Genomic DNA, 23,963 nt, shown 5'->3' on the forward strand with positions numbered 1-23,963 from the left:
GGGGAGGGAGGGGGGAAACCTTTGAGCCTGTCCAAGGCACAAGGGAGGGAGGGAGGGATGAGAGTAAAAAAATTTAAAAAAAACAGCCTGCAGTGCGTGCTCGCCTCCCATGTTTTTGGGCTGCTTGCATCTCCCATAAAAATGCATGTAAAAAAAACGCATAGCAGTGTATGACACGAACAAACAATAAAACAATACACACAGATAAAATATAACCATTTCAGCCTCTCTGTCTGTAGAGCGTCAATTACCCCTAACCCCGATATAAATATATAAAACAAAATATTTTACATGCTTACAGAGCTCCTCCATCAGTACACACGAAAAATACAAGTAAGCTGTGAAGGGTATTAACGTGTTTACTTCATTACCAAAACACCACATCCTAATCCCCAGCCTATATTGACACCACGTGTAGCTCAAACCTTTACTAAAAGGAAAAAGCCAACGTAATTCTGTGTCCATCCATAACAACATTTCCCAAGACCTCTCTCTTCAGAACAGACATATCCATATGTGCATTCACACATAGACATCTCTACCCTGAGACACGCCATTTTTGCGTCACCAGCCCAAGACCCCTGAAGAGAAGATACTGTCTACCCGCTTCCTACAGACATACACCTGAAACAGCTAAATAGCTTTCTTTACCTTACTGCAGTCCTGGTTTCATGTCCTCATTGTTCATTTTTGCTTTGATGTTGCTGTAATTCCTCTCTGTTCTGGACACTTCCTGGTTGTCTGTTTCCTGATCACCACAGTACTGGGAGAGTTCTCACTGTGGTGACTAATCAAGGAGGTGTGATTACTGTGTGTCAGCACCAATCCAGTTTCGTTTTACAAAGCATCACTGCCCTCTATTGGCTCTTTGTCTCTGTACATCAGAGAACCAGGAAACAACAGCAAAAACAAAACTAAACTGCAGGTACATTATATGATTGTTTTGTATCTATTTTTAATAATTTTTAAAAGGAATCAGTTAACTATTATGTCTCTATACCCTGTAAACAGTCATTTCAGCAAAAAAAACAAACAAAAAAAAAACATTTCTTTAGTGACCCTTTAACTATTGTTACCTTGATGTTGGTCATCTGCCACTCAGCTGCAATATACAGAGTCCCACACAGATATACAGTAGCTTAACCAGTGGTAAAATATTTACTGGGCATAAAAAAAATGGAACAATGGTTACACAAATTGCATTGACTACACACAGCTCCCTGTAAAAGTCAATGGGACACAACGGGTTCAGAATTCTCCCTTTGTCATCAGACCCAAGTAACATGGACTGATGTCAGACTTGACAGAGAGTGGATGGTGGAGGAATCTCCCAATACAAAAACATCAGCACTGGGACACCTCTCCACCAGTCCTACACAACTCACCCAAACAGTAAAATAACAAGTGATGCAAGCAGTTATATCAAACACATAAGTTCACAACTGTATGACTCCCTCTAGTGAACAGCTCAACTGGTGTGTGTTCCATCGTGGCAACTCCTGGGAACAGAGAAACTGGTGACAGTTCCTTCTTTGTGTCAGTTAATCTTCTGCTAGCTCAGTTGGTGCACCCAGGTCAAAAACATATTTTTTTTTTTATAAAAAGCACTTATATGTGATTGTGTATTGTAACGGAATGACCCGTGATACTCTGAGAATTTTGAAGGATGCAGTGTACTCCTGTGCCAGCTTTACCAATGACTCTTGGGTCTAGAGTGATCCTATGTCCCTTAGGGGCATAGGATGACTGAGAAATTATATCATAAATTAGATGAGATGGGACATTACTGATAATTCATGTATTGCAGGATATCTTGAAATATTAAAAGTTGTTCCTTATGAGCAGGTCAATAGACTGTTGAGGTGTTAATTGAGTCGGGCTCCTAAGATATTCTATTGTCCATTGTGTGATGCTAATACTGTTTTGTGTCTATTGTACTAATTAAGTCTGTAAAGGTCAGATGTCTAACTTTGAGGTGTTAATTGAGTCTGGCTTCTGAAAGACCGTTCATTGTGGATGCTAATGACACTGTATGGTGTGAAAATACTATTGATGATAATATGTGATGTGAATAGCAGGTGAGAGTCATAACATCTGACTTATCAGGTGTAGTAATTCGGTCATGTTAATTATGTCAGACCGGTGCCGAAAAGTCTGTGGGATGTGTATTGGAGACTCGTTAGCCCCCCCATTGTGTGATGTGTGGGTGGAGTGTGTCTTTGTCCCTGTGATTACTGCAGCATGCTTTTTGGTGTATAAAAGACCATTATTATTTTACCATTAAAAGTATTCATTTATTTTGGAACCAGAGAACAGAGCTGTGTGCATCTCGTTCATTCTGGGAAATGGAATGGGTCGTGTCTGCCGGATTGTGGAGTGTCGGATAAGCTGTCTTAGGGCGATGGAAGGGAAATCGTAAACGGTGGTGACCGTTACATATATCTGTAAACATTATATGTGTTATTATTAAAAGGTATATGGGTATGTGAACAAGAGGATACTTATATGATACACTTATAAGGAACACTTTGAAATCAGAACTCCTGGGATATTGATCTGGTCAGTTAAGTAGCAGAGGGGGAGGGGTGTATACAGAGGGGGTTGTTAATCAGTTTCAGCTGCTTTGCACTAGATGGGCAACAATGAGACGACCTCTAAAACAGGAATGTTTTTTCAGGTGGAGGTGTCTGAAATTTTTTTCCCCTACTCATCTTTTCTGACTGTTTTTCACTAGTTTTGCATTTGGCTAGGGTCAGTGTCACTACTGGTAGCACACAGCGATACTTGGACCCTATAAAGATTGCGCAGGCAGTCCTACTCCTCCAGAATGGCACATTAATACGTGTCATTGCCAGAAGTTTTGCTGTGTCTCCCAGCACAGTCTTAAGAGCATGGATGAGATTCCAGGAGACAGGCAGCTACTCTAGGAGAGCTGGACAGAGCCGTAGAAGGTCCTTAACCCATCAGCAGGACCGCTTTGTGCACGGAGGAACAGGATGAGCACTGCCAGAGCCCTACAAAATGACCTCCAGCAGGCCACTGGTGTGAATGTCTCTGACCAAACAATCAGAAATAGACTTCATGGGGGTGGCCTGAGGGCCCGACATCCTCTAGTGTGCTCTGTGCTCACTGACGGACACTGTGGAGCTCGATTGGCATTTTCCATTGAACACCAGAATTGTCAGGTCCGCCACTGGTGCCCCATGCTTTTCACAGATGTGAGCAGGTTCACCCTGAGCATATGTGACAAACGTGAAAGAATCTGGAGACGCCGCAGAGAACTTTATGCTGCCTGTAACATCATTCAACATGACCGGTTTGGTGGTGGGTCAATGATGGTCTGGGTAAGCATATCCATGGAGGGACGCACAGACCTCTACAGGCTACACAATGGCACCCTGACTGCAATTAGGTATCGGGATGAAATCCTTGGACCCATTGTCACCCTACGCTGGTGCAGTGGGTTCTGGGTTCCTCCTTGGTTCCTCCTGGTTCCTCCTGGTGCACGACAATGCCCGGGCTCATGTAGTGAGAGCATGCAGCCAGTTCCTGGAGGATGAAGAAATTGATACCATTGAATGGCCCCCACGCTCACCTGACCTAAATCCAAAAAACACCTCTGAGATGTTATGTCCATCCGGTGCCGCCAGGTTGCACCTCAGTCTGTTCAGGAGCTCAGTGATGCTCTGGTCCATATCTGTGAGGAAATACCCAGGACACCATCCGTCGTCTCATTAGGAGCATGCCCTGATTTTGTCAGGCATGCATACAAGCACTTGGGGGCCATACAAACTACTGAGGACCATTTTGAGTTGTTGCAATGAAATTTCAGCAAAATGGACTAGCTTGCTGCATAATTTTTTCACTTTGATTTTCTGGGGTGTCTTTGAATTCAGCCCTCTGTAGGTGGATAATTTTCATTTCCATCAAATGATGTGTCATCCTTTCATTTCTAACACATTACCCAGTCCATATCAGTATAGATATCCAGCATGAGATTTTTGCCCGTTGAGATCTGATATGTTTTTTTTTTTTTTATTTTTTTTTTTTTCCCACGTCAGGCTCTGTTCACATATAGCGGAGAGGCTAGCTCACGGTTCGCCCGCCCTTAGCGTCTCTCTTGCGGCTTCGCATCATTCGTGGGTTTTTTTTTTTTTTTTTTTTTTTTTCCTTTTCTTATGATTAAGTTCCTTTCCCTTTTTTTTTTTTTTTTTTTTTTTTGCCATTACAGGTTTGACATTTTTAAACTGTTAATTAATCTTTCCCCGCTTAACAAGTCTGACTGCATTCCTTGCTAGTATAACATAATTAATCCCAACCCCTTTTTTTTTTTTTTTTTTTTTTCCCCCCCTCCTTCCCCCCCCAGATCTGTGTGCCATGTAATCTTCTTTATAATTTCTCAGCTATCTGCTTCTATCATTCCCTGGGCGAACTTTTCTGAGGATTTGAATACTTTCCATTTTTCCCAAACCACCCTGTATTTGTCCTCTTCTCCTGTCTCTCTGCAGGCAAGATACTCCATCTCTTCTATATATTCCACCCTTTCTATCCACTCTTTAATTGATGGCCTCTTTGGATGTAGCCAATTTTTTGGGATCAGAGCCTTAGCTGCATTTAATAAAACTGGGACCAGAGTTGTTCCATATTGTTTTTTTGTTTTTTCTGTTCCATGAAACAGACAGGGCAGTGGGCTGCATAGAATCGTCTCCCCTGTTATTTCTTCAATATATTTCAAGATTTCTTTCCAATATTCCTGGATTCTCGGGCAGTCCCACCATATATGTAGAGTTGTTCCTTTTTGTTTACAGTTTCTCCAGCATAGCTCTGAATTTCTTGGATGAATCTTACTCATTCTTGATGGGGTCAGGTGCCATCGCACCATACATTTATAGTTTGCTTCTATGGTGGTAATGTCCGCGGCATGATTGTATACTGCACCTATCATTTGTGTTTTATCAATTTTTTTACCGATATCGCTTTCCCATTTTTCTAAGAAAGGCAGTGTGTCTTGAATCTCAAGTTCTGTTAGTATCCCATATGCCTTTGATATTCCGTGTGTCAGGGGCTTATCCATGCTGCATATTTTTTCTATTGGGTATAGTGTCTTATCTTCCCTAATTGGTTGTGGTAGTGTACTCACAAAGTGTTTTAACTGCAAATACTCCCATTCACTCATATTTTGTTCCTTTTCCCCTATTTTTATCTCTTGTCTTAGTTTAATTTTTCCACGTGTAACAATATCTTTTAATTTTTTCTCCCCTAGGTGCTTTCCAAAACGTGTTCCATTTCCTGGTGGAAAAAAATTTGTGCCTGCTAATGGGGTTAATGGAGAGTTATACTCCCATTTTTCCCGTCTAAATATTGTGTCCCATATTCTAAATACGTTCCTTGTTATGTTATGTGTGTTCGTGCTCAATTCCCTCATTTTCGGTGGTATCCATATATTTCTATTTAATTGTGTCCTACTTAATATTTCTTCCATACGTACCCATTTTTTTTTTGTGTATGCGTTTGTCCATTCTACCAACCTTGCTAAGTTTACAGCAAAATAATATCTTTTTATATCGGGGAGCCCCAACCCCCCTCCTTTTTTTTTCATGCTCAGCAATGAATAGCTTAATCTAGCCTTTTTTCCTGCCCATATATATTTCAAGATTACTGTTTTAATTACTTTAAAGAAGCTTTGCGGTATTTTTATTGGGAGCATTTGAAGTTTGTATGTTATCTTCGGTAATATCATCATTTTGAACGCATTAATCTTACCTATCCAGGAGATATGTTTTTTTGCTAGGTTTTTCAGGTCTTGGTTAATGTCGTTGATTAAGGGGACAAAATTGGCCGAGTAGAGTTTTTCAACTGTAGATGTAATTTTTATACCCAGGTACGTTATAGCTTCTTTTTCCCATGTAAATGGAAACTCTTTCTGAAGTTCTTCTGCTTCTTTTTTATCTATCCCTAAATTCAAAATTACTGTTTTAATCGGGTTTATTTTAAAGTTTGAGAGTTCACCGTATCTTTTTATTTCCTTTATGACATTAGGGAGGGAGACTCTCGGTTTGGTCAAGTATAGGAGTATGTCGTCTGCATACGCCGCCACCTTGTGTTCTTCATCTCCCACCCTCACCCCCCCTATCCCCGGGTTTTCCCGGATTTTTGCTAACAACGGTTCCAGGGCTATTACATATAGGAGAGGCGAGAGCGGGCAACCCTGTCTGGTTCCGTTTTCCATGTTGAATACAGACGACATACTCCCATTGACCTTCACCCTTGCCGTCGGGTGACTATACAAGTTCTTCACCCATTTCATGAACCTTGGTCCCAGGCCTATATTTTGTAAGGTTTCCATCATAAACCCCCAGTCGACTCTGTCAAATGCTTTTTCGGCATCTAAGGACATGAGTACGACTGGGGGTTTCTTTTTTTTTTCTTGTTGTAACAGTAACAGGGTCCTTATGCTATTGTCTCTTCCTTCTCTGCCCGCTACAAAGCCCGCCTGATCTGGGTTTATTAATTGCGGCATTAAACTTTTTATCCTAGTTGCTAGTATTTTCGCATATACTTTCAGATCTGCATTTAACAATGCTATTGGTCGATAGCTGGAGCACAACGTTCCATCTTTTCCCGTTTTAGGGATAATAGAAATATTTGCCAATAGAGATTCTTTTCTTATTTCCTCTTCCTCTCCTATTTTGTTAAAATAGTTGCACATCTCTGGGATCAAAAGTTCTTTAAATGTTTTGTAATATTTAATCGGCAAACCATCGGGGCCTGGGCTCTTACCACACGGTGTTTCCCGGAAGGCTCTGTGTACCTCATCTTGAGTTATTGGGGCCTCTAAGGATTCAATGTCGTTTTGGGAAATTTTAGGTAATTTCACTTCTTCTAAGTATTCCCTGATTTTCCTTTTTCTCACCCTTTCTTGCTCTTGGGTTTCATTAGTTCTTATTGAATATAATGAGCTATAAAAAGTCCGGAAGGACTCCGCGATTTCGGACGTCTTATATTTCATAAGGCCGTCTTGGTTTTTTATTTTTTCTATGTAGTTTTTTTTTTTTTTTTCTCTAGATATTCTAGCTAAAAGTTTCCCTGGTTTGTTCCCCCATTTATACCTCTCCTTTCTAACATTTTTGAATATGTCTCTTGTTTCAAACTTCATAAGATCTCTAAGCTGGGTCCTCTTTACAACAATTTCTTGGTGTATTTCAATTTCTCCTCTCTCCTTATGCATTTGCTCCAATTCAAATAGCTCAGTTGTTAATTTTTTCATGTTTAATTTTCTTATCTTTTTCTTCCCTGCTCCTATTGAGATTAGTTTCCCTCTGATGTATGCCTTATGGGCCTCCCATACAGTAGCTACCCTTACTTCAGGTGTGTTATTGAGGGTGAAATATTGATCCAAATCCGTTCTCACTATGTTGTTTACCTCTATATCCTCTATAAGTTCTTCGTTTAAGTTCCATGATCCTTTTCTTTGCTCTATCTCTTTGAATCTAATTTCCACTATTACAGGAGCATGGTCTGAAATTGTGGTTACCCCTATTGAAGTTTTAACTACCTCTTCCAGTAACTCGTAGTCTACCATTATATAGTCCAGTCTTGAGTATGTTCCGTGCACGGCAGAATAGTAGGTATAGTCCCTTTTATTTGGATGTGTAATCCTCCAAGGATCTATTAAACAGTAGTCATGCATTTTTTTTCTTAATATTCTAAGCTGTTTAATATTTCGCCTCTGGGCCCCGGATGTACTATCTAATTGATAGTCCATTGAGAGGTTGAAGTCTCCTGCTATTATTACATGTCCTGATTTAAAGTCCATTAAGGCGTTCAAGATCCCCCTCAGATATTTATATGGTTGGTTATTTGGGCAATATATATTTGCTAACGTGTATTTTTTTCCTTGGAGTACTCCTTTTAGGAACAGATAACGACCGTCCGGGTCTACCTTCCTATCTTCTACTGTAAAAGAGATATTATTCCCTATTCCTATGGCGACCCCCTTAGCTCTTTTCTTTGGGGAGTCCCCATAATACCAAATGGGAACTGCCCGAGAATACAATCTAACATTAGAATCCAACGTTATGTGTGTCTCTTGCAGAAAAACGATTTCAGCGGAATACCTTTCAATTTCTCTTAATACCATATGCCTTTTTTCAGGGCAACTAAGACCTCTTACATTATATGTTAAAAAATTTATGTTTGTCATATTTTTTTTTTTTTTCCCTTTTCTGTCTTTCTCGGATATATTTGTTCTTTCCTGCTACATGACACACAGATCTGAGTCCCTTTCCCCCCCCCTTCCCAATCCTCCCCTCTCCCTTCCCACCCAAACTCCTCCTCCCCCTCCCTTCTCCCTCCCCCCCCTCCCCTCCCCTCGTATCTTGCCCCCTTGTTCTTCATTTGGGGCTTTCTCCCCCCCACCCCCTCCCCCCCCTTCCCCCCATTCGATCCCTGACCTTCTGGTCATTTAGAGCTTTTTCTATTTGGCGCTCCTGGCGCTCTTTTGCTCCTCAGGCTGAGGTGGAGTTCTATTTTAGCCCGGTCTCCTATCTCCCTATACTGGGGAACTGGTGAAGAAGTGCTTTCTGGGTCTCCCCCCTCCCCCGTCCCACTCCGATGGCTTAGTTTACTATGTTGACCCTCCCCATCTCCCTCCCCACCCACCGCCCCCCCCCCCCCCCCACCGTCCCCCCCCCCCACCGTTCCCCCCCTCCTCTGTCGATCAACATTAATAATTTTTTGGTATTGGAATGCCCAGATTATGGCAAAATTCTGGTATCTCCTCAATAAACCTCAGTCTTGCTGAAATGCCATTTTTCCTGCCTATTAGGCACGCTGGGAATCCCCAATTATACTGAATATCATGTTCCTGCAGCACTCCTAACAATGGTTTTAAGCTTCTTCTTCGTTTTAACGTCTCTTGTGACAGGTCTTGATAAATTTGAATTTTCTGTTGGTCATATTCTAACGGTGATTTCCCTCTCAATTTTCTCCATAGGTGGTTTTTCTCTTCCCAACTTTCAAAACGTACAATAATGTCCCTTGGGTAGCCCTGTGCTGTCTCCCTGGGCCGTCTTATCCTGTGTGCTCGTTCTATTCTTAGTGGGGAAGTTGTTTCTCTCTCTAGTATTGGATTGCAAATTTTCCTTATTATTTCTGGGAGGTCCTCAGCCTGTGTCGTTTCTGGAACTCCGCGTATTCTTATATTCTTCCTTCTATCCCTGTTTTCTTGATCTTCTAATTTATACGCCTGTTCTCGTTGGTTTATTTTTAATGCTTTTATTTCATCTTCTAGTTTTTTAACTGAGGTTACATTGTATTCGACTTTTTTCTCCACTTCTTCCACTCTTTCCAATATATGCCCCATATTTCTCTCCATTTTTTCCATTTGCGTTTTAAGTGATCTTTCTAGGGCAGCGAACATTCCTTCCATTTCCCTTTTTGTTGGCAAAAGTGTCATATCCTGCGTTTCTTCCTTATTACCCTGTTCAAAGTCTGTTTCTTTGTCTGTTTCTCTATCTTTGTCTGTTCTAATCTCTAAGAGTGACTCTGAGAGTATTTCTGAGTCCACCATGGTATTCGCAGGCCCTTTTTTTTTATCCTTTTTCTTTTCTTTTTCTGCTTGGCCTCCTTTACCAATTGGTGGTTTTTCTATGTGCTGATTATCTCCATTTGTCCCATGGATCACAAATTTACACATCGGGCCTGGGCTTTGACTTAAGCGGGGGACCTTTGGGATTGCCCCTCCTTTCGCTATTTTTCCCCTTGTGGTCATCCTCACCCCTGAGTTGTAACTGCGTCACTTTAGAGAGATTTTATGGGAAGACCGTTTGAACTTGTGGTTGGTGTCTACTGCACAAGACAATACCCTTTGATGTTTCTTATATCTTAATTTATAGTTATAGTATTTCTAATCTTTAGCTTGACTTAGAGCTATTGGGAGCACCCAACTCGTATACTGACCCCCCCTCTCGGTCTCCAGCGCCCGTATACCTCAAGGACCTCCTTCTATGGGTTTTCAGGGCTCTATGGTCTGTTTACTTGCACTGTGTACTACGCTTTTACAGTTATATCTGCAAGGGATTTTTAAACACGTTTTCTGCCGACTCGCCTATATATTGTGAAATACTGAGGTATAACATGGAAAGAGTACAATGTGTGTTGCGTATAGCACCAAACAGTGCCTTTTGATGTTTCCTTTATCACAGTTTAGGGTTGCTATAATTTTTCCGCTCTTTGTCTTTGGCCTTGGATAAGGGTATTCGGAGCCACAAGCAAGTATACTGGCCCCCCTCTTCTCTGCGATTCTGGTGCCCGTCTATTGAATATAGTGCGCCAAAAAAAAAAAAAAAAAAAAAAAACAACGTTCCGTATGTCTCGTTTTGCAAAAAAGAGATTTTCACTGTGTTTTTTAATTAACCCCCATGGGAAGAGGGAAAGTGTCAAGAGGGAACCACCGGGGGGACTATAAAGTTACCGACATCTTTACAGACACTTCAAATGACAGTGTTGAGCACATGTCCCTTATGAGCATTATTTCATGCTTTCATGTCAGACCCATCCATTTGTCAATCTCCTCAGAGGGAGGTATCCAATTCATATATTTCTTTTTCTTAGTTCATAATTCTTAAAAGGACATTTGTACATTTGTACTCACCACTTTGATGGATGAAGTGTGCTCATAGAATGTACTCACCAGTCCAATAGTTGTCTGACTAAGAAGTGCTTACGAGCTGCTGCAGTGAGTTTCCAGGTTATTTCTGTACCTACTATTATGGCTTTGGCTTTGGCTTTAATGATGGGGCCAGTGCCTCACTTCGCTGGGCTGCAAGCTATGGAGCGACTGGGCCACCTGATACTGCGTGACTGCGTGACGCCCCCTCCCCCCAGGCCCCCTTCCGACGCCGCACGGCACACCTCCGCAGCTCATCCACCCGCCCGCTCCAGCGAACCAGGCAGACCAGGCAGACCAGGGAGACGCAGCACCGGCCGACACAATGCAGCACCGCCGCACCGCCAGCCAGCCTGCAAGCCAGGGAAACCAGGGGAGCCGCCCAGCCCACGCAACAGCCCACCCGCCAGGTTAGCAGTTCGGGGAGACCCGTGCAAGTCCGTTTCGGCCGACCGGCCGGGAGCTACAATCCGGTGGGGGGGAGGAGGGAGGGAGGGGGGGGACTCTTCAGTGGAGGGAGCGGGGGATCCAGCTCACGCTCATATCGGCATCAGTTCGGAGCAGGGCTGGAGAGCAGGCATCCCGTCTAGCTGCTCCTCCACACTGACCGCGCCATCTCTAGACTCCTCCCTCTCGCGTCCCTAACGTCCGTTCAGCGCTCGAGATCTGATATGTTTTCAAAGTGTTCCTTTAATTTTTTTGAGCAGTGTATTATTATGAGCATACTTACATAGTATGGACAGACAGACCTTAAAGGGATGTGTGAATATACACTGTGGAGCTACATAGAAATGTGTAAACAGACATACATAATTATTTCCTGCTTAAAGGGACTAAACAAATAGTTTTTATAAGTATATCCGCATTTACAGAAACATATGCCCACTCACATGTGGATAGAGAAACACGCAGAAAGCATGCATATCCATCCACTTATCTGCGCGAGTGAGGACAATGTGTTATGTGTGCAATGCACCCCCCGTATTTATGCAGGTATGTTAATCACATCATAAGATCGTATATATCTCTATTTCTTAATGTAAGCCACCTGGGGGGAGGATAGCCAATGTGTAAATACAGAACATCTCACACTGGCAAAGTCGCCTGAAGTGTTCTGCATTGGAGGATAGGTTTGAGATGGATTTGATTACCAAGGCCAAAATAGTATTTTTTATGTTTTTCCAAAGAAGTGCTTGGGGACACTGGGCCATATTCTCATACATTTCAGGCGGCGGAACGTATGTACTTTACGTTACGCCGCCGCAAGTTTAAGTGGCAAGTGCCGGATTCCCAAACCACTTACCTGTGAACTTGCGGCGGCATCGCGTAAAGTCCACCCGCGTAAGCCATCCTAATTCAAATGATCCAGGCAGGGGGCGTGGATCATTTAAATTAGGCGCGCTCCCGCGCCGATCGTAATGCGCATGCTCCGTCGGGTAAATTACCCGACTTGCATTGCGCTAAATGACGTCTCACGGACGTCATTTGTTTTGACTGTAACGTAAATGGCGTCCAGCGCCATTCACGGACGACTTACGTAAACGACGTTCAATTTTGAAATTTCGACGCGGGATCGACGGCCATACTTAACATTGAGTACGCCACCTAGGGGGCATCTTTATCTTTACGCCGCGTATCGCTTACGGAAACAACGTTAAAACACTACGGCGGGCAAGCGTACGTTCGAGAATCGGCGTGACTAGTCATTTGCATATTCTACGCTGACCGCCACCTAGCGGTCAGCGTAAATTTGCAGCCTAAGATACAACGGCGCAAGCTGTCGTATCTTAGGCATGTTTAAGTGTATCTCAGTTTGAGAATACACTTAAACATAGGAAACGGACTTACGTAGGCGTATCTGTTGATACGCCTACGTAACTTGTTTGAGAATATGGCCCACTGTGTTTATCGTTCCCCTCCGAGTCCTCTACAAACCATCTGTGTTCCCCAAACCATTTTCTCATAGTGTGGATTGTACTTCTAACATTGTGGAGGCCACAGGGACATGAGAGACAATACACTACTTACTCCAAAGAGCAGTTGTAAAAGTCATTGATATATATATATATCGATATATCTATCGATATAGATATATATCTACATATCTATCTATCTATCTATCTATCTATCTATCTATCTATCTATCTATCTATCTATCTATCTATCTATCTATCTATCTATCTATCTATCTATCTATCTATCTATATATATATAGATATAGATATATAGATAGATAGATATATAGATATATAGATATATGTATAGATATATATACAGTATTTACTAATCCAAGCTTGCAAATAGGTGTTGTAAAATTGCCATCAAAATTCCTAGCAGTAACATAAACAGTACTTAGTGCTCTGACTTTCCAGACCTCTGCTAACAGCTGTAAAAAAACAGCATTAAACAAAGACTTTTAATTAAGCTTGTTTTAAAATTGGTAGTAAATGTTTTAACAAGCAGTTAAGGGTATAGATACGCAATTGAGGTGTTTGTGTAAGCCCTGGTTCACACTGGTGTGATCTGACATGTGATTTGACATGTCAAATCGCATGTCAAACTGGCGGCATTTGCCGACAATGGCACCGTCCTAATCTGCGGCGCTGCACCGATTTCAAAAAGTAGTTTCTGTACTACTTTTTGCGATTTCGGGCCGGAATTTACATTGACATCTGTGCAGAAACTAGACAGATGTCTCTGTAATCGCGGGCAAAATCGGGACTGACAAGCGGTAATAAATTCATGCGAGTTCAGCTGAACTCGCACGGCTTCATTCCCACAGCCCAGTGTGAACCTGGGCTAAATGACAGAACCAAAACTTACACATAATTCATAAATCCTGATGTGTTAATAATAGGCATCCACCTTGATGTATAAGAGAATTACAATCCATTCAATACCAAACAACCCTATATTATAGTGTAGAAAGGCAGATGAGACACATTTCATCTGCTGCATGAATTGCAACACATCCATATCATGTCTGATGTCTATTAAATCATAATGTTATGTTATGTTGGTTGTCAGACTGTAAAAAATGGTCATAGCAAAATATGATTTTGTTTATAAATCTGGCCTGGAATCGTCCCTAGTAGCCATCACTTAGGTGTAGAATCTAGGACCAGGTGAACTTGTTAAAAGAAGTAAAGTTCATTTTTATTTTTTTCAGATTCATACTTACCTTGGTCCAATGCTGCATCTGTCCCCCGGTGCCTCTGCACTGAGAATAGAGTGCTTGGTTTTCAGAGCTTCGTGAGCAGAGAGCTATAGACGGTCAGTCACAGCTATCTGCTCTTCCCCCTCTTCACTTATTGGAGCGCTGGACTGTCTCACTGAGAGGCTGAGACAGGTGTCAGTCCAGGCACCCGGTGGATCCAGACTTTATTGTTGCTATAACGTGGTGCCTGGACGGAATTTGTGACATCAGTAGAGAGCAGACTTCATCCTGCTCTCTGTTAAAACGGGTCACAGGAGTGCAGAATGAACTGCACTCCTGTGATCCATACGAGAAGTACAGCCAAACAAGCTTTGGCTGGACTTTTCCTTTAAGTACTTTTAATTGCATTTATTTTGCTGTTACGTATTGTCAGTTTTTTGTCATATATTTTCTATAAATATAATTCTTGCACCATTTAGAGCAATTTGATAATCAGCTTAATAATCAAAAATGTAATAATTCTTGCATCCTAAAGATACCATGTTTTAAACCCGGTTTCATCACTGTCGGGCATGGCAGTGGATGTCACAGACATTTCTTAAATCTTAAAGATCAGAATTGCTATAACCATCACTGTGAACAGTGCACATTTCAGTTAAAACCTTGTGGTGGCAGCTACTGGTTGTGTGTAAAGGGTTAACTGCAGAGTTAACCAATCTCAGTGATGATTACTCTCAATCTGCTGGCAACAAGATTGTTGTCCTGTGAACTAGATAATCTCTGTGCAGGGTGAGGCTGAAAGTGTTATTGTCACATTGTGTGCAGCCAGAATACTCTCAGGCCATGTACACAAGATAGAACATGTCCGATGAAAACGGTGCGCGGACCGTTTTCATCGGACATGTCCGCTGGGAGATTTTGGTCTGATGGCTGTACACACCATCAAACCGAAATCCCCACGGACAGACAGCGCGGTGACGTGGCGGTGACATTGACGCCGCCACGTCACCAAACCAGGAAGTAAAATACTTCCACGCATGCGTCAAATCCATTCGACGCATGCGGGAGATTTCTGTCCGCTGGTTAGGTGTACTAACCAGCGGACATGTCGGACGGACGGGTTTTCAGCAGACAAGTTTTAAAGCATGCTTTAAAACTTTTGTCTGCTGGAAACCTGTCTGCTAGGCTGTACACACGGTCGGATCTGTCCGCTGAAACTGGTCTGCGGACCAGTTTCAGCAGACTTGTTCGGTCGTGTGTACAAGGCCTCAGTGTCACAAAATACATGTGAACATCCTTGTTTGTTAAAGGCAGAAACATGTTTACATTCTTTGGTTTTATTCATTTTTATAAAATATTGTCAAGAACATTTGTTAAATCATCAGTATAAATAACTTTATTACATTTCCACCTATCACACATTGTTAACTCCTAACTCCTTATGCTGATCTATTCTTTGTAGTAACAGCTCTACTAAATATTTTGTCTTTAGGTGAGATGGAAGAACTAGAGACTTTGTGGCTCACTGGCATTTGTCATAATGAGAAGAATGAAGTGATGAGCAGTCAGCTTGATATTGATAACATGGCAGGTGTTTTCTACATGCTGGCAGCAGCCATGGGTTTGAGTCTGATTACCTTTATCTGGGAGCATCTCTTTTACTGGAAACTAAGATACTGCTTTACTGGTGTTTGTACGGGAAAACCAGGACTACTGTTTTCCATAAGTAGGGTAAGTATGACCATTTACAGTTTGAACTAGAACATAAATAATATTTTTGCTATAATTTTGATTTCTGATTTAGTTCCCACCTCAACATAAAGTTAAAATATCTCTCACTGTATTTTTTCAGTGGTTCAACTGTAATAAACCATAGTTGGATATGGGATAGGCACCATCTGAATTTCTGAGAGGAAAGTGTGTTTACTTAAGTGGGAACCTTTGTACATATGAGCTTAAAGCGGGGATTCAGCATTCACTGGGGTATAAAAATAGGAAGGTACACTCACTACTTTGGTCGCTGTGTAAAACTGCGGTGCATTTTCTCGGGAAAGAAGGACTTATAAAATCCATTTGCGGGAGTTTCCATTTTGCTTGTGGGCATTGTGAAGCCCACAAGAAATTACTTCCTGAATCTCTAGAGATTTTGCGGCACGGTATCTTGTCACATTTGGCTTCCCATCACAGATTGATCTGGAAGTGACGTTTCGTCACTGCCATCTTGCTACACCCCACACTCCTGCACAGTAATGATAGACTGAGAAGGGGGCAAGCGGACATCTTGTTACACCCACTGGAGTTTTAGATTTCACAGTTCTTTTCAACATAAAACGGATTTACAAATACTGGGCCAGATTCACAGCAGAGATACGACGGAGTATCTCAGATACTCCGTCGTATCTCTCAGAGTATCTATGCGACTGATTCATAGAATCAGTGACGCATAGATAGCCCTTGGATCCAACAGGTGTAATTGTTTTACACTGTTGGATCTTAGGATGCAATACCGCGGCCGCCGCTGGGGGGAGTTTGCGTCGTAAACCAGCGTCGGGTATGCAAATTAGTAGTTACGGCGCTGCTAGTCTAGTTTCCCGTCGCAAAGTTAGTTGTCGTTTTTGGTGCCCTAACTTTACACAGCACACGTATGTGCTGTATAAAGTATGGCCGTCGTTCCCGCGTCGAAATTTAAAACATTTTCCTTCTTGCGTAAGACGTCCGGGAATACGGAAGTACGCTATGCACGTCGCCGTTCGAAAAAATGACGTCACTTCGCGCAAAGCACGGCGGGAAATTCAAAAGGGAGCATGCGCAGTAGGTCCGGCGTGGGAGCGCGCCTAATTTAAATTGCACACGTCCCTTTGAATTACGCGGGCTTACGCCGGAGGCCGCCAGCGTAAGTTTTCATGCAAGTTCAGACCAATGAACTCCATGAACAGAGTTCTCACTAATCAAATTTACAAGAGATACAACAAATTATTAGGTGGTTTAAAGTGTTTGTAACTTTTAAAAAAAATCACTGCCAGGCCATCTATGTTATGCTTCATAACACACAGTGTAAGTGTTTGTTCAAAACAAAGCTATAAATACCTTTTTTCAGATCTCTTCGGGCCGGTCATGTGACTTCCGGCCACTCTCCTTCTCTATCTATGTGCTAAGGTGGAAGGGACTGAGATCTCCCTCTGACATCAGCCAGGGAGGTCACGTGACCACTGTGCTGGCTGCTCAGTCCCTCCCACTTTAGCCCATACATGGGGGAGGAGAGTGGTCTGGGAGTCATGTGACCAGCCTGAAGGGATCTGTAAAAGGGTTTTTACAGGTTTCGTAAAAACTGGCAGCATAAAAGAGCAGGGCTGGCAGTGAACTTTAACAGTTTACTTTGCTGCTCATTGAGGCAGGAGGGGGGAGACGGCTCGCACACACAGGAGCTGATAGGCAGGAAGGGAGGGGGAGAGAGGAGAGCTGTAGATGATGGAATCACGTAAACTGATCAGGGTTCAGCAGCCATGATTACCATGGTCAGTACACAGAGGGGGACACAGGAACAAGCAGGATCAGCCAGACGTTTTACAGCTTAGAGAGGGGCAGATTAGACAGACAAGTACTGTAGTGGAATTGAAAGACCCTTTGGTCTCCCAAATACTGCAACACCCGAAAAATGAGTAAGAGGTACATAGTAGCCCTACTTTTTGTCAAATCTTTTTTATAATACTGTAGCTGACATTTAAAATGAGGACACTTACCTGTCCAGGGATCCCGCAATGTCTGTACCCCAGATGATTTTTCAATTGGCTCTCAGGTGCTGCCGCCACCATTTGTTGTAAGGGAAACTGATAGTGAAGCCTTGTGACTTCACAGCCAGTTCCCTACTGTTCATGTGCAAAGCGTGCTGCTCTTTGTGAATGGCCCAGCAGTAGGGGAAAGAGGGGGGGCTGATCTTCTGGGGGGACCTCACTGCGGTGTGGTCTCCCAGGAGTGAGAATGGGTACCGGTCAAAAACATCTATTCGCTTCCTTCCCCCCCTGAAAGGTGCCAAATATTACACCGAAGAGGGTTGGAGGAAGCAAACAACCGGAGCTTCCCATTTTGGGTGAAGCTCAGCTTTACATTAGCTTTTCATCTTAAAATTACTAAATTAAATACACCACCACCAGGTCTTAGTTCTGATAAAGAGTGTTTTCTCCTTATGATGAGTGAATATATATGAATACATGCAAGAAACACAGGTGGCAAAGAGCCCAATGTGAGCTCAAGCCAGCGCAGCTACAGAACTCCCCTGCACCCGCCCTTGCCTTCTCCCATCCCCGCCAGACAGCTGGGCCCTTCTAGATGCTCAAGCCCCTTACAGGTGTATTGGCCTTACCCCCTAATGGCAGCCCTGCCAGGGAATCAGAGCAGGGAAATGTCTGTTTGTCTGTGGACCCTCACCAACACTTGAGATAAATGCTTTTCACTTGTTCCTCTATATGCCACAGCATACAGAATTTTCATATACAAAACATAGTACATGTTTGGAAAATTATCTTTTTTTACAGAGATTGCACAGAGTTGTGGATTTATCACTGCATGCCATATACACTATGTATGTACCTTTATTGTCCTCTTGGTGATTTGATTCTATCAAAAACCATCTTATCACACCCAACTACTGTTTTAGCACCTAAGGTAGAAGGAAAGTCTAAAATAACCACTGCTTTTAAAATGTTACAATCATGTGATCAATGGGTGTATCAATGCTGCAGCTGGTGGAAGAAAATTTGATCTCTGCTGACATGGGGGAGCAATGAAAATCAGTGGATGGCATCACATGTAATTGAGCCATGTGGCTGATCAGCTTATTGACATGTGGGAGTCAGAGCTATTTGATTATGTGACAATCCTACATATTGTGGTGCAGCATGAATATGAGCAGGGGGAAGCATCATTTTAAACTTTGGATATTTTTACTTTTTCTTCTGCTTTTATTATCAGACTGTCTTCCCTTACAGCAGTGTTTCTCAATTCCAGTCCTCAGGCCCCCCCAACAGGTCAGGTTTTCAGGATTTCCATTATTTTGCACAGGTGATTTGATCAGTTTCACTGCCTTAGTAATCACCACAGCCTTTTCATCTGAGGGAAATCCTGAAAACCTGACCTGTTGGGGGGGCCTGAGGACTGGAATTGAGAAACACTGCCTTACAGCAACTAATCAGATTTAAACTTTCATTATTCACATGTCCTTTTTCACTGTTAAATATGACTGATTATTGTGAAGCATTGCACATGTGTGTTTTTATTAAAGTCATTTTAATAAATAGAACACAAACTTCTTTGAATCAGGAGGTGGTGAAAGGTTCACTTCCTTGTGTCTTTACCTTATTTAAGAATGAAGTACTAAACAAGCTCCTCAGAAATGTTGAAACTAAGCTGTAGGCAAATTAAAAACATGTTTAGGTATTAAATGAAAATTGGCAAAAATTCATAAAATTATATATATGGCTACATCTGATGATGAAGAACATAACAATTGTTTTATGTTTGTATTATTTTTCTAGGGTATTTACAGCTGTATTCATGGAGTGCATATAGAAGAAAAAAGGAAATCTCCAGATTTCAGTTTTACTGCATCTCAAACAAACATGTTAAAGTTGTTGAGATCATCAAAAAACATGACTAATTTAAGCAATCTAAACTCATCCCAATGTAATTCTCCCAAAAGAACAACTAATTATATTCCAAGAGGGTCTCTGTTGATGGACATGGTGCTAGATAAGGGAAATCTAAATTATTCAGATAACAGACCTTTCCAGCAAAAAGAGATATATGTTGAAAATGCACATGATCTCTCCATTCTACCTAGCAACCGCCATAAGGACAATCTTAACAATTATGTGTTTCAGGGTCAACACCCCTTAACGCTAAATGAATCCAACCCCAACACAGTTGAGGTTGCTGTTAGTGCAGACCCCAAAGCAAATTCAAGACCAAGGCAACTTTGGAAAAAGTCTGTAGAGACTTTAAGGCAGAATCAGGGTTCAATCAATGAAAATGGAAATGAAGATCCCAAACCATCCGGCAAAACCAAGCACTTTCTTCCAGAGGATGGGCATTTTTCTGATGCATCTGACACATCAAGTAGAGGAACCTGCCAGGTAGACAATGAAAACAATGGCAAATCGCACAAGAGTAAGGAAAATTTAAAGAAACGATCCATATCAAAGTATCCTAGAGACTGTAGTAAAGTTGAGTTGTCTTATTTAAAAAGTAAACAAAGTTCTGCTCGTGATAAAATTTACACCATCAATGGGGACAAGGAGCCAAGTTTTTTAGTGGAGCAACCTCAGTATGGTGACAATGCCCCTGCTGAGGAGGAAGGAGATTACCCTGAGGTGTATCAAGATCAAAATGACAATTACAAAAAGTCAGATTCTTCTCTTCATATTAATAGGACTCCTTTGCACAATGAGGAAAGTCTTCCAAACAATGATATTCAGTACAAATTATTTAATAAACATTATAGTTTAAAAGAAAAGAATGCATCTATAACAGAAATCAATGACAGGCATAGGAAAAACTTGACCCATTGCCGAAGTTGTCTTTCTAATGTACCCAGTTATACTGGTCACTACTCAACCAGGTCCCCTTATAAATGTGATGACTGTCTACATATAGGAAACCTTTATGACATTGATGAAGACCGAATGCTACATGAGACTGCTAATTCTGTTCATTCTGAAGATGTTTTTGAGCACAACTGGCTCGAGAACAATGCTCTACAGTTTCAGAAGAAGAACAAGTTAAGAATCAATAGGCAGCATTCTTGTGATAACATAAATAAACCGAGGGAGATAGATGTTGAAAGGCCATCCCGTAGTATAAGCTTGAAAGATAAAGAACGCTATTTGCAAGAAAGCCCTTTTGCTAACCTCCTTATTGTTCCCTCAGAAAAACTATTGGGAAATAAGACTCCACTTTATACACACTCTTTAAAGGAAACTAAGCGAAGCAAATCCCTTTACACAGATATTTCCTCTGAAAACCCTTTCCTGCATTCTTATCAGGAGAACCAAAACCTAAGTCATGGACAGAGCGCTTCTGACATTTATAAACAATCTACATCATTTAAAGCAAGAAATGATAATTATTTAAGGTCATCTATTAAATCTACCACTTCATATTCCTCAAGGGATGGACGGGTACCCAATGACATGTGTGTTTCAGAGTATGTCATGCCTTATGCTTCAAGCAAAAATAGTATGTGCCAAGCTCCAAGGGTTGTAAATTCCTGCAGCAATAGACGTGTATTTAAAAAAATGCCTAGTATTGAATCAGATGTTTAAATGTTTACTGTATGTCCCATGTCTTGCTCAAAATGAAAAAAAGGAAAAAAAAGTATAGCTGTCAACAGAATCCAAGATTAATGAACAATGCTTAGGAAAAGCAATGTTAGCTTTCTCAGTACATAATATTCATAGAGCGTCCACTCATTCCAGTCTACCTGAGATATTTTGCTTTTGTTTACTGGATTTATTAAAAATATTTTCAAACAACCTAAAGGCATGATGGCTCTAGACTAATGAACAATCATAAAGAGAAACACAAATGTCATAATGCACTTGACTCCCAAACAAGATTCCCTTCTGTAGTGGTTATAAGTCATGTCAAACTGTTTTCTTTACTGTGGGAGCTCTGAATTCTCTGTAGGGAAACAGAATATACCTGTAAGGTAACGTAGCTTTTTTGTAACTAACCTTACTACAGAAGGGAAAACTAAGCCATGACACTAGGCCAACACTAAAAATGCAATCTGATTAAATACTGGCAGCTAATATTGTATGTGTTTTTACACACTAAGACATTGCTATACTATACTAAAACACATCTTATGTTGTCAGCTATTGTTTTTACTAGCAAAATAAGCAATACTGTATGCATGTAGTTTAACACAAAGAAAATGTTTTTATGTAGAATGCATTTGCACAGTCACAAGGAGCTGACAAAAAAGTACTTTTACTTATAGACGTAAAAAAATAAATCATTCAATGATTTTCACAATATTTGTATATAAATGCAGATAGTGTAGACTAAACTAGATCCAAGAGTTTTGATTTATAACATTTTGTTCATGCTACTGTAGACATAATTTTTTATTCACAGATAGTAGATTTGTGACATGGTCACAACTAGTTTTAAACTGTTTTAATTTGTTTAGTCCAAAACTCTAGTAATTCATATCAGTTATTATTTTTTTAAAGATTTATCCAGTCAATGTTACATCATTTCCATTTTCTACACTTCCAAAGTAGGGTATTACAGCCTAAAATGTTACAGATATTCCACACTGCTACCTTACGTATATATACGTGTATAGTACACCAAATGACTGCTACATTCGTAGATATATCAATTGAGTGCATAGCTATAGAGCTATATTTAAATCTCAGAACAGATGTAGCAACATTCTGTAATTTTATTGGGGTAAAATAATTTACCATGATACCAGAGTTGATCTCTTACAAAAATGTTCTTCTCATTAAGGATACAAATGTTTATCTTTAGTAGCTGCACCTGAAATGTTGATGTATAGCACTTAAATCAGTGCATGGTAGTCTACATCTGCATGTCTTTATGTTTATTGTACAAAGGGAATTCCATTTTGACAAATGTCTGAAAGGTTATTTCTTGACCTTGTATAAAATACTTGTGCCATGTTGTTATTGGACAAAAGGACTTTGTTGGAGTTGAATATTACACTATTGGTGTTATTAGGGAAAAAAAAAAACAATTTACAAAAAATATGAAGAAACGGAAAATGGAAGTTTGACTATTGTCCTTACAAGCCAGTCCTTATTCCAGTTGTCATGTGTCATTCTGACATACACTAGGATATGAAAACAGTTATCTGGTCACCACCGGTAAATTAAACACATTTCCTTTTCTTCATTCTTTTTCAACAGTTCAGCCTTTCTGGGTTTGACTACTGTCCATCGTATTTTCAGATCACAATTTGAAATCAACATTGTGAAATATTTCCTGGATATCCTAAAAAGTAACTTTACCCTGCACAGCACTACACATGGTATTTTTAAACGTCTATTTAATTAAATCCAGTTGACAAGTTTGGAGGAAAGGTTTATAAAGCCTAGCCTATTTAACACATTTGAGTCAATAAAGTCATAACGTCCTTGGCAATAATTGAGCATTCAGGATGGGAGAATACTATTTTATGGACCACAAAACTACCACTTTTCCATACTTTTTATACACAAACTATTAGAATTATACATTCTATGAAATATTAAATTCCAAACGTTGCTAGCTGAAAAATGTTAGCGCTTATATATTTTTTTCAATATTGAGCATTCGGTCAGGCACTGAACTGATACATCATTCATTCTTGATTCTGCATTTTTTTTTTTCCTTTTTGGCATTAGCAATCTTTTGAAACAAAAGAACTTTCATGGGCAAAAATGTATAACATGCATGTGCATGTATATTAAAGGGAATTAGAGTGTTTTTAGTAAGCACATGTTTTAAATGGTTAGTGTAACTTTACCCACAAATATTTTTTTGTGCCTTTCAAATTGTACATGCTTGTTTTGCCATATTTGAATGATTGTACTTCATATGAATTTGTAGATTCTCATTTTAGTGGTGATCTTTATAATAGGGAATGTGGTTAGAATATTTTTTTTAAACAAACCTAAAAACACACTAAGCTCAGCAGCTGATTGCTAACAGCATAAACAATCAGTTCATACTGTTTTCATAGCAATATTATTCTCCAGCTTTGCCTGGAGCATCCTACCAATCATCCCTTTTCTGGACTGTTGCATAAATGCAGTCTCAATCTTCCCCTGTAATGCAATTTGCTCAATTTTCTCAATGAAGGTAGTAGGAGGCACTAGAGAATGATATTGCTACAGGTCTTGCTATCTGCTGACAGCTGCAGGTATTCCAACATGTTTATTATAAAAGAGGTCACAGAAGTACACTTATTTCTGTACTCCTATTACCCAGATTCATGTGACTGCAAGCTGAAGTCCATTGTCAGCTAACATCAAAGAGCCAGTCCAGGCTCTGCAGGGAACAAAAAATCATGTGGGGATCTGCCCAGATGCTTGATTGGCAGCTGGCTCAGATTCTCAGCACAGATACTGA

General features: G+C 40.8%; 1 protein-coding gene across 1 annotated transcript in view; it reads left to right on the forward strand.

Annotated features, from left to right (window-relative positions):
• Positions 1-22,608, forward strand: part of GRIN2A (glutamate ionotropic receptor NMDA type subunit 2A) — a 1,843,544-nt gene extending 1,820,936 nt beyond the window's left edge. The window contains exons 12-13 of the mRNA XM_040356964.1: positions 15,319-15,557; positions 19,358-22,608. Coding sequence (XP_040212898.1) covers positions 15,319-15,557; positions 19,358-21,142 — 2,024 coding nt within the window. The 3' untranslated portion in view covers positions 21,143-22,608. The remainder of the gene's footprint in view (positions 1-15,318; positions 15,558-19,357) is intronic.
• Positions 22,609-23,963: the final 1,355 nt, after the last annotated feature.

The sequence above is a fragment of the Rana temporaria genome, chromosome 6 (assembly GCF_905171775.1).
Source record: "Rana temporaria chromosome 6, aRanTem1.1, whole genome shotgun sequence".
Lineage (NCBI taxonomy): Eukaryota > Metazoa > Chordata > Amphibia > Anura > Ranidae > Rana > Rana temporaria.